At 40.7% G+C, this 11,767-nt stretch overlaps 2 protein-coding genes across 5 annotated transcripts in view; one reads left to right on the top strand and one right to left on the bottom strand.

Moving 5' to 3' along the window:
* Positions 1 to 38: 38 nt before the first annotated feature.
* On the top strand, positions 39 to 1,292 carry MRPL57 (mitochondrial ribosomal protein L57). The gene is made up of 2 exons (XM_082435174.1): positions 39 to 156; positions 270 to 1,292. The coding sequence occupies exon 2, from the start codon at positions 275 to 277 to the stop codon at positions 581 to 583; it is 309 nt and encodes a 102-aa protein (XP_082291300.1). The 5' UTR covers positions 39 to 156; positions 270 to 274; the 3' UTR covers positions 584 to 1,292.
* Positions 1,293 to 1,467: 175 nt separating this feature from the next.
* ZDHHC20 (zDHHC palmitoyltransferase 20) overlaps positions 1,468 to 11,767 on the bottom strand; it is a 70,750-nt gene continuing 60,450 nt past the window's right edge. For 2 of the 4 annotated variants that reach the window (XM_082435138.1, XM_082435140.1), the window contains exons 10-13: positions 9,503 to 9,592; positions 8,000 to 8,115; positions 6,534 to 6,611; positions 1,468 to 4,954 (exon numbers count right to left, since the gene is read on the bottom strand). In XM_082435138.1, the coding sequence (XP_082291264.1) occupies positions 6,574 to 6,611; positions 8,000 to 8,115; positions 9,503 to 9,592 (244 nt within the window). In that variant the 3' untranslated portion in view covers positions 1,468 to 4,954; positions 6,534 to 6,573. Of the gene's footprint in view, positions 4,955 to 6,533; positions 6,612 to 7,995; positions 8,116 to 8,463; positions 8,509 to 9,502; positions 9,593 to 11,767 lie in introns of those variants that run through there. The other 2 variants (XM_082435139.1, XM_082435141.1) reach the window with 2 other exon arrangements.

Here is an 11,767-nt window from a genome sequence, read left to right as displayed (position 1 = left end):
CATTGGTTCCGCGACTCGCGCAAGGCCCTTCTCGCGAGAGCTGAAGCTTCGCGCGAGGAGACGGGTGGCGCGTCGGGAAAGCGCGCTTCCGGCTTCCAACTTCCTGCTTCCGGCGTCGTGTGCCGGCGTGCGGAGGGCGGTCCTGAGGTGCGGCTGGTGAGTGTTGGGGCGCGGGTCGGGTTGGCCTACGGGGGGCGGCCCCGGGGCTCCCCTCTCCCTTCTCCCCGCGGCCGGCGCCCCGCCGACTCCCGCTTCTGTGCTCTCGGCAGGCGCCATGTTCCTGACCGCGCTCCTGCGCCGCGGCCGCATCCCCGGCCGGCAGTGGATCGGGAAGCACCGGCGGCCGCGGCCCGTGTCGGCGCAGGCGAAGCAGAACATGGTTCGCCGCCTGGAGGTCGAGGCGGAGAACCACTACTGGCTGAGCCGGCCCTTCCTCACGGTCGAGCAGGAGCGCGGCCACGCGGCGGCCCGCCGGGCGGCCGCCTTCCAGGCGCTCAAGGCGGCGCAGGTGGCCAGGTTCCCCGCGCACCGACGGCTGGAGGACCAGCTCGGCCACCTCAAGGTCACCGGGAAGTGGTCCTGACCCGCGCCACGCCGCCTGCGTCTTGCGGCGACGAGCGGGAGCCTCTGGCCAGAGCCCCACGGAGCCCCGGCCAAGCCGAGCGAGTGTCTGCGACGGAGGCCCGGGCCCGCGCTCCCCACCGCCCGCAGTGTGTCTCGGTCGGATCGCGTCTCGCTTCTCTGCCCTGAGGACGGAACCGGGCGGCGTCCGCGTCACATGGCATGCGGAACGCAACCTGCGCGCAGCCGCGATAAAGCTGCCGACCGCGCTCTGGCATCTGGGCCTCGGTGCGAGATTCCGCCGGGGGCTTTGCCGTGCATGCTCGCTGACCTTCTGCCGACAGGTCTTGCCTAAGCGGACATGAAAAAATCTACTTTTCCAGTTAAACGCGCTCCTAAAAATAGCGGTTTCTGGTGAGATTTGCTCCTAAAGGTGGACAATTGGACAGCGTCTATTTTGGGGGACTTCCCCCGGAACTAAGACCCTTTAAGCCAGGCGGCGCAGCCAAAAAACAAACCAAATAGTCTATTTTAAAAAAAATCAGGTTGTCACCTCAGTATTGAAATTTAAGGATGATTTATGTATTTTGGATATGAGTCCTTTTTCAGGTATTCTTTTTTCCAGTCTTCTTTTCATTCTTTTAACAGAATGTCTTTCAAAGAACGGAAGTTCTTAGGTTTGATGAAGGGGACAATTGAAAATTGTTTAATAAAAGCTAAATTAAAACCTGTTTGATAAAGCCGCGTGTGCTCTGGCGTAGGTGGACCACAGTGTCGTCGTACTCGGGTCGTCCTCGTGGTTGCCCGAAGGATCAGCCCCATCGCTTTCCCAAGGCAGCACTGTACCTTGCCACACCTGCCAGGTGACTAAAGCAACAGCCATCCCCTAACAACAACAACAGCAGCTGTTCAAATACAGGACTTTATTTATTTATTAATAAAGTAATCGTTATTATGATTTTTGGAAAAACAAGTTTTAAAATGTTCAGCCTTCGTGTTAATGTAGGTTAGGCCACCCAAAAGACAAAGCAAAGATAACATTAAGTCATGGTCCAGCGTTACACTTATGAGAAACAAATACAAGATTTACGGGACATGATATGTAAAAACAACCAAAGTAAACTGTATTTCAAATTTGTTTATATAAAAACATTAAAGATCACTTTAAAATAGTGCTCACCTTTTCTGTATATGGGCATAGACTAACCTGCAATCACGTACAAATGTGATAAACTCAACAGCTTTCTGAAGCTTTTAATACAAATACAATTCCTTGCTTCTTTATGCAACTCAACAAAATAATATAAAGTGAAGTCGTTAGAAAAATATGGACCTTGCTGAATCTATCTTGCATTTTTAATTTAAGTTGGAAAATATAGTTCAGATCGTAAGAAACACATGAATTTCAGATTTACATATTAGCTGTATCTTACAGAATATGAGATACGGCCTTTATTTTGGCTGAAATGCAAAAATATGGTTAATTTCTCTAATAGATTAGTTAAAAATACTTTCCATTGATAGCAGTGCTAGTCCTAGAACAAAATGTAAGCAAAGCATATTTGTAAGTCACTTGTGTTTTCAGCGCCCCAAATATGCAGATCCTAACAGCCCTTAATATGCATCTGCTTTAAAGATGACTGAAGGGAAATCTCACATGACTGAAAAATCTGCAAATCCTACAAACAGTCAAAATCTGCTATTAATAGAAATAAATTCAAGTAAACATTGCATATTTGATTTAAACTAAGTTAAATTAACTTATGACACATTGGATCATAACCACTAAATATGTAAAAGGATTTTAAAAAATCATCCATATGCAAAGATGAAACTCTACTATGTAAGCGGTGCAAGTTCAGTGACCACTAAGCTGTAGCTGCTCTTTGGTTTGGCACAGTGACAGTGGTCAGATGCCTCAGGTACTGAATATTCAAGTAAGTTTGTACCCACGTCAAACCAAGTTTCCTGTCTAATTTGTTTTTAATGGCAATGGCAAGACCTGAAATTCAACTTTATTTTCCTTAAATACCACAACTGTTCAAGTGTCTGAAGGAACAGAGACAGTACTAATGAATTTTGACAGGGCTTCATTTTGACCATTTCTCTGCAAAGGTTGGCAGCACTAATCAATCCCAGAGAAATACCAAAGAGGCAGCCTTTCCCTGATTCCCATACCACTTGTAGGCCCTTGCTGAACAGTCATTAATATGTACAACTAAACGAAGCCAAATATTTAGAACGTGGCAAATGTTGGCCATAAATTAATTGAACCAAAGGTAACTAAATTAAAAGGCTTTAGCTGAAAATTCCTGAAAAGGTGTTTACTATGCTATTAAGATGATGTTAACAGATACTGAAAGAACTGAAAAAGAGAGAAACACCACAAAAGCACCCAAATAGGTTAAAGGGAAAATTAAGTTTCCTCAGTTGTTAATCAGGTGCATGCAAATCCTCTGACCTAAATGTAAAAATGCCCACAAGAAGTACCAGGACATTTCTGAAAGCAGTCACTTACGTTTAAACATTTACTATTTCCTTACAATACTCAAACTGCCACACTGATGTTTCTGGTTGGTAAATCGATATCCCTTAACTCTCATAAGTTTTCTAGAATCAAGATTAAGACTACAGTGTTGAAATAAAGATAGAAGCTGTATTATAGTATTCCAAACTATATTTTCAAAGCTAACTCATTCCTCTAGTTCAAAGGGGAAAAAAATTACTTCCTTTTAACATCTAATATTAATATAGCCCATGGAATTAGACAAATCCTATAAATTATAAACCTGGAATAGTAGGCTATAAAATTTATGCTACATTAGGAGATTATAGAGCTATCCCTAGTATATTGTTTGGCGTCCAGAAGGAACTCCAAAAATATCTGTTGGACGAATGTTAAGTAAGGTATTGTGCAAAATTAGAAATTGAAGAATGTTAAAGGTCGTCCAGTCGAAATCATTCGTAATACCCCTCTCCCCAACCCTGTTTTATAGACAAGGAAACTATAACATGTTTTTACAGATGCTGGTTAAAACTGATCTCCACCCACTACTGGAAGCAATCATTTTAGCTTGTGTGTGGCTAACTAAGCAGAGTATAAAGCAGGAGTAACATCTGTATATTGTTTCTCCGCTATAGGACACTGTATTTTTCTTTAGAATTAATGCAACGATCCCTGTCACTTAGATTGGATTTCAAAAGGAAAAGGGGGATAAGTGTCTAGGCAGAAAGGGGTTGCTGTTAGGAAGTCAGATTTAAAATCCTGCATGTAAGAGTGGAATCCACCTCTCAGAGAATGGAAGTTCTGAGTGACTACTCAAGTGAGAATTTCCTTCTTGAGAGCAGTGTTATGCTAAACAGTTTTACACTAGTTCACATTGTATTTTATGTTGCTGTTTAAGCTATTATAGGATTACTGTACAAAGTTTCAAAGCAAATTTCAGTCATTACCTAAATTGAAATTTGAAAGTCAACTCAGCAGCAGGCAGCACTCTGAAAACATACTTTAGCAGCTTTCTGTAGCTTGTCTTTCGCTTTACTTTTCTTCTAGCCACTTCTACCCAATCCTACAGTGTCCAATATTTCTATAGCACACGTAACCTTTGTTTCCCTACCTGTATAAATACCCATGAAAGTTCAACAAAAGAGTATATTAAAAGCAGAGAGAAACAAAAAAATTTCTTATACTGCCACATTTTCTTTAAGCCTTGGGCACAACACTGCACATGGTTTAATTAATGCTTAGAACTAAGCCTTCAATGAATTATACAAACATGCTCCATGTTTTAAATGATTAGGTATCTAAATCCTTCTGAGTGTTATTTTATAGCCAACAATAAAAAAAAATCTTTAGTAAAAATGTTGAAAAGTATAAAACAGTAACTATAAATTAGCAAACACCAAGTTGTTTTTAAAGCAATTATTTTCTTTTTCTTACCCAGTACAAGCACTTTCAGCCACCATACTGACCTAGATGTACTTCACTTAAGACAAGTTTTCACCTTGTGTTTCTGGAGTGAAAATTTATATGGATACTAAGAAACAACTCTAATAATGTAACTCAGGTATCAAAAGAATACATACGCCATGTTAACATGTGACCTGACAGCTCATATTATAGCATATCATAATACGTTATTATGAGTAAATGTTATTTCCAAAGTAAAATTAAGTCACTTTTGTAGCTGTAAGTCAGTGTTGAACACATGGGCTATTTTAAGATTAAGGCATCTTCCAGCTCTGGAGTAGTGCTTCTGTGGAGCCAACAATCTGTACAAAGGTTTCCTTTTTTAAAAAATATATCTTCATTTATACTTCAATTATTTAATTCCATTGATCATCTTCTTGCATATAAAACTGAAAATATTCCGTCCATAATGTTTTTATAAACCTATAAAACCAGAAACAATTATTGTTAAAACTTGATTTTGTATTTCTGAAAATAAGATTTATTAAATAGTTCTTTGGGCTAAGGTATAAAGCTGCTAATACAACACAAAAGGAAAGACATACTTTAATATTACTAATATTCTAATAATAATAAAGGTTTTTAGATGCTGTAAATAAGGGACAGATCACTGACTTTCCCTGAAGCCATTAAGTGAGCATTTTAATACAGGCAGATCCTTACACGTTTCCCTTAGTGTTAACTTGGGCATAATCTGAGAAGACTGCTATCAGATGTTTATGGGAGTTTCAGTGAGTATTCTCAACCACCACGAGCATCAGCCATTATTCCGCCTACACGGAGAGAAGACGCCCAGAGCCAGAACCCGGGAGCCCCGTCTGAGGACCAGCTCTGGGTGGGGCTGCCAATGACACGTGATCACCGCCTGCAGCTCCTGCTGCCCTCTGCCTGCCGGGAGCCCCACCGGGGGCTGTTTCTGATGCTCTCTGAGTCTTAGGCTCTGGCTGTGACTTGGACATGGCCTCCAGGTCCTTGTAAGGAACTGAATGCTAATGACAAACACCAAGCAAGGAAGCAGATGTCCCCTAGATGAGACTACAGATGAGAACAAAGCAACTGAGGTAATAAAGGTGTGTTGTCTTCAGCTGCTAAGTGTGTGATAATTTGTTAGGTAGCAATAGGTAACCAGGAAACACTACACGTAGGTTTTCAAAAATCTAATAGCTGCGTGTGATGCTGCTGAGCCAGTGAGCTTAGCTTCTGACTTGAACGTGTACAGCTGTCTTCTCTGTTTTTAAGCAGCAGGAGAGTTCACTCCACCCCTGCGGTTCAGTGTCAGTGTTTTCTTGAACGTGTACAGCTGTCTTCTCTGTTTTTAAGCAGCAGGAGAGTTCACTCCATCCCTGCGGTTCAGTGTCAGTGTTTTCTTGAACGTGTACAGCTGTCTTCTCTGTTTTTAAGCAGCAGGAGAGTTCACTCCATTCCTGCGGTTCAGTGTCAGTGTTTTAGCACTGCCCTCACTGCTCCTACTGGTCCGTTGGGAAGGGCTTCTATTCCTACTTCAATCAGCCTCCTCTGGCTACTGCCTCTGGGCACACAGATAAGGCGTCACTGATCCATGTACTTGGCTACAGTAAACTGCTCTTCTGCTATATCTTCTACCAAGTACATAACATCAATGAACCTCTTAAGTCTTTTTTTCAGTCTTTAATCTTAGTCACTCTTCTCTGGATCAAATTTCTTCAGTTGTGGGCAAAAGTCACCTTTTTTCCTTAAACTAATTAATAAGGTACCATTCAGTGAAAAGGTTAGTTGTCCATATACCAATCCTAACAATTTTTATTAGTTTCTTCATTAATCTATCAACAAATATCCAGTAAGATCATGCTAGGAGTGGTAAGAAAAATGGGAGTTAGGCAGATGTTACCTTCCAATCTCTCCTGAACGACCTGATTTTGCTGATATAATGGAAAGAGTAAAAAAGACTGAATTGCAAATTGTTTTGAGATTATGACATGCAAATAAACTAATTTTTGGAGAAATTACCTTTATACTGTCTTACCTTGCTGTTATTCAACTGGTTAGTTATGAACAAGTGGTACTCAATTTTCTATTGCCACTGTTACATGGCTATTTGTCCCTGTAAGCACATAATTATATATGACATGACAAAAAAAGGAATATTAAGTTTCTGGCTAAATGGTAAAATTGATGATTACAGTAAAAGCAAGTATTATGTAAGCACTAAATAGGCTTCTGGTGCCAACCATTTGCCTTCTGTTAGAACCCAGAAGGAAGGAAAGCAGTGCTAAAATCTGAAAGTCTGGTTTTATGCTTATCTTTGTAAAAACGTCCATTGGCTCTAAAGATGTTCAGGAGCAATAATTTCAAGTCCACAAATGGATTTTTCCCTTGATTTTATACTGAGGGTCTAATGACCTGAATGAAGGTCTTTTTAAAAAAATTTATTTTACTTTATTTATTTATTTTTGGCTGTGTTGGGTCTTCATTGTGTTGCACGGGCTTCTCACTGCAGTGGCCTCTCTTGTTGCGGAGCACGGGCTCCAGGCACGTGGGCTTCAGTAGTTGTGGGACACGGGCTCAGTAGTTGTGGCTCGCGGGCTCCAGAGCACAGGCCCAGCAGCTGCAGCACATGGGCTCAGTTGCTCCACGGCATGTGGGATCCTCCCGGACCAGGGCTCGAACCCGTGTCCCCTGCATTGGCAGGCAGATTCCTAACCCCTGGGCCACCAGGGAAGTCCCCTGAATGAAGGTCTTAATGAAACTAATTTAAGAGAATTTAAATGCTGCTGAAAGCCGAAATGACAATAACAGCAAACCAGAAATTGTGACAGCAAGCTTTCAAGTTTTAGGGTGTTTCCTAGAGTTAGTACCAAACCATTTTCCTACAGTGCAAGGAGAAGGTTATTACTAGTATTATTAAGAACCACAGATATGTTTTAAGCTATAATGCTAGTGAGTGGCCAGACTATATTATAAACCGAGGCCTGATTCAAAGGCCCACTTCTATCTTAGCAACTGTTGTATAATGTACCGCAATTCATGAAATGATTAAGAGTCATCATGGTTCAAATACATTCAGTGCACTCTTTTTATACGAAGACAAGACAGCCAAAGAGTACAAGGCATTTCAAAATTATTTTCAAATAAGTAAAAGCTATGACCCCAAAGAAAAACCTTGTTTAAGCATTATCCAGAATATTATGCCAAAAGAATTTTCTACATCTGAGGTGACAAAATACATGGCTGGGTAACAACAAGGAAAAACAAAATTAGGAACAGAAAAAAACACAGCAGCAGCCACTATACTTCCTCACTCAACCTTCGCCTCCGTGAAAGCTACCAGTAAACACTAACGGTCCACGTATAAGATATTTTATTAAAAAGTTTCAAATATTTTAGTATTTTAAAATAGCACATAATGTATTTTAATTTTTCCACATTTATTAAATCTGGTGATTTTCATTTTAACCAGACAAAGCAATGTTTTCAGATGACGAGCATTACCTGATCTGATGACACCTTCTTCAGATCCATTCTCTAGCCACTGAGGTTCACTGTCCAACAAGCGGTTTTTTGATTCACTAAGCGGTTTGATAGGAAAGGGTGGATTTGAGCCAATACTGAAAGAGGAGCAAATAATTTAGTAAATAGTCTAACGCTCAATTAATGATACTTAGTTAATAAGCAGCAAATTAGTATTCCTTCTCCTAAATATGTGAGGGCAACTCATGAGATCTCAGCACTCTGAAAAGACTCCATCTTCAAGAGAAAATGTGCCCCCAACCCCCCGCATTAAATGGCTCCTAGACCCAAGAATCTGTACTCAGCACTGCCAATGAAAACAATTAGATAAAAGAAAAACAGCTTCAGAGGCCAATCTGAAACATTTTTAACATGTTAATCAAGAGCCATAAGGTAGCACAAGGACAGGTGAGGATCTATGTCTGTGGCCAGGACAAAAAGATTACCTGTCATTTCCCAAGTTTTCTGCTTTCTACCTCTGCAGTATAGATCTAAGGGGAAAAAATGATTTAGTGATTTAGCGTAGACTTAGTTTTCTAGCTAAGAGATCCAGGGAGGGAGGGAATGGAGGAAAAAAAGGAGGAGGAAAAGGGAACTAGTATTGTCGGGGACCCACTATGGGCAGACGCTGTGCTGGGTGCTTTCTACACACCATCGCAATCTTCACAATAACCCCCGAAGGGAGTACAAATCCTCCTCTCATAGAGCTGGCAGCTGAGGCTCAGACAGTTTAAGTAACTTCTTCAAGCTCCGAGGTCCTAGGTTCTAAGGCCTATGTTCTTCCAAAATTAATCCGCTAGCTTGGAATTTATAATCCCTCCTCCCCCACAACTTATTTCTGGAGTAAGTTTCAAGTGTTTCACTTTGACAGAAGCATCTCTATCTCCTTTAAAATATCATTAAAAATGAACTATTTCTCTGAATTTATGAATCAGTGCGCTCGCCATACAAACTCTGAGAAAATATCCTCTAAGATGAAGAAGAAAAATTTTGTATTTGTATTTTTGAATCCTCATTAATATTATTTTCACGCTGCAGTTAAAATCTGTTTATCAAAATAAAATGGTGAATAGTACAATGACTAACTTCTTTGAAAATATAACTGATATAAACCAACATAATCAAATCTTGAAAGAGTCTTCGTTTCTAGGAAGACGCAGCACAGGTAAGGTAGCCGTGCTTCCTACCCTGCCAGACGCGTCCAGTGACATGAGACTGTCCTGCTTCAACTACTAACAGCAAGCGTTCACTTTCTTACTCTCAAAAGTGTTCTGGTTTGAATGATAAAAAATATGGTTATCCTGAGCATATCAGCTATATCCACATTTTAACCCTCAGTTAAAAAAACTGAATAGAATTTCTCTTTATCTATGCTGGCTTGCTACATTACTACTGTATTTATCTATGTATAACACACACACACACACACACACACACAGTTTGCTCTATAATGAATTCTGAAAAACTTAATGACAAGAAGCACACCTTCTGGTATTTTCACTGTGGTTTGAAACAGTAGCTTGTTCTGGATCCGTCCCCACAAGACGAGTCGGAAAACTGCAGCCATCACCCTGACTGCATAATGAAAAATATCAGTAATAATTTAATCATGTTCAGTTAAATCAAAGTGGTCAAATTTAACACCTATTTTCCAGAGGCATGGTATAAAATTATCACAACTTGTCATTTCAGAGAATGATTTCTAAAATTTCTAATTTAGAGGGATATTACACTCCACTGAGGAAATAAGTCTTTTCCTTTTATAATTTACATATAGTTAAAAACAGTATCTTCCATGACTATTAAAATGATCATGTCTATTAAAGTTATGATAAACATACATATTCAAATATTTGGTTAACTGACCTGCTTATCACAATCATTTAAGATATCATAAACGCTCAAACTGAAATTCAAGATGTAAGTTCCACATATTTATTTATTCAACAACATTCATTAAGCGAAAATATACTGGATGTTCCGAGTACCATTTGAAGTGCCAGGGATATACCACTCAACAAAAGAAAAGAAAATCTCTGCCTTCAAGAAGTTCACAGCTTAAAAAAAAGTACAGCTATGCCTTCCACAGTCTAAAAACATCAAAACTGTGTACCGCAGGGAATTCCACTTCCAGCCAAGATGGATTAACCGGTACATTTGACCTCCTGTTGAACAGTATATACAACAACTCTTTTCAAAACAGGCAGCACAGAACTGTGGTGTCTGAAAGAAGAGAAACCAACCAAGGAGTTGCAGCTTCTACCAGAACTTGAGCACCAACAGGGGGATGTGCAGAGCAAGGTGGTCTCACTGAATTAAGGTGACAGAGATGGGAGTTTCGAGAAGATGAGGAGGCTTCCTTCTATCGGACAGAGCTGAGGAAGAGGGATATGTGCAGAGAAAGGGCTACAGAAATCTGCACAGGGTTTTACTTGAGTCTTCTGATGAATACTAAGCCACACATGTGAATCTGGGGAAAGAACAACTGGGGAGTGCAAGCTGAACAATTCAGAGCCTGCACAGCACTGAAAGCCATTTGCATTCGACCTGCCAGAGTAGAGATCTCACTGAACATGTGGATATGGCAGAGACCGCAGCAGGCTCTCACCTTTGCTGTAGGATTAAACTTGCCCTACAGAAAATGCTACTTTACACCCAACCAAACAAAGGTTTAAACAAGCGTCAGGAGGACTAAGCTGAAACAGAAGTCTGCCAAAACAAAATTCAACATTCTTTAAGGGGAGACAAAATTTAAACATTCAGAATTCAAAATGTCCACCATCCAATCAAAAATTACTAGCATAAAAAGCAGTAAAATGTGATCACAACTGAGAGAAAAAAAAGTCAATAGAAAAGATTTAGAAATGACCATGAACACTTGAAACAAAGACGTTAAAACAGTGATTATAAATATGTCCATGAATTAACTGGAAAAAGTGGATATAAAGATAAAAGAAATGTAAGATATAAAAAAAGAACCAAATTGAACTTCTGGAGCTGAAAAATATAATATCTGAAATAAGAAATTCACTGGATGAGCCTAACAGTAGACATTACAGAAGAAAAGATAAGTGAACTCACAGACATAACAATAGAAATGATCCAGTTTGAAGCAAAGAGAGAAAAAAGATGGAGGGGGAGAAGGGAGGGACAACAGCAATGACCGGTGGGTCACGACATATATTTAAGAGAACCTGAAAAGCTAGTGGGGGAAGGGCACAGGAAGAGGGAAGCAGGCAGAAAAAACAATTGAAAATTATTTCAAAATTATTCAGATTGGACTTCCCTGGTGGCACAGTGGTTAAGAATCCTCCCGCCAATGCAGGGGACACAGGTTCGAGCCCTGGTCCGGGAAGATCCCACATGCTGCGGAGCAACTAAGCCCGTGCGCCACAACTACTGAGCCTGCGCTCTGGAGCCTGCGAGCCACAACTACTGAGCCCGTGTGCCACAACTACTGCAGCCCGTGTGCCTAGAAGCCTGTGCTCCACAACAAACAGAAGCCACTAAATGAGAAGCCCGCACACAGCAACAAAGAGTAGCCCCTGCTCGCTGCAACTAGAGAAAGCCTGCGCACAGCAACGAAGACCCAACACAGCCAAATAAATAAATAAATGAATAAATAAATAATTCAGATCTGATGAAAACTACAAATTCATAGATCCAAGAAGCCTAATGAACTCCAAAGAGGATAAACACAAGGCAAACCATACTAAGGAACATCATCATCAGACTACTTAAAACCAGTGA

This window comes from Balaenoptera physalus, assembly GCF_965194825.1.
Source record: "Balaenoptera physalus genome assembly, chromosome: 18".
Taxonomy (NCBI): domain Eukaryota; kingdom Metazoa; phylum Chordata; class Mammalia; order Artiodactyla; family Balaenopteridae; genus Balaenoptera; species Balaenoptera physalus.
This window is presented reverse-complemented; position numbering and strand designations above follow the sequence as displayed.

What these genes read in the sequence shown, in the direction of transcription:
- MRPL57 (XM_082435174.1), top strand. Translation starts at nt 275, where the DNA reads ATGTTCCTGACCGCGCTCCTGCGCCGCGGCCGCATCCCCGGCCGGCAG.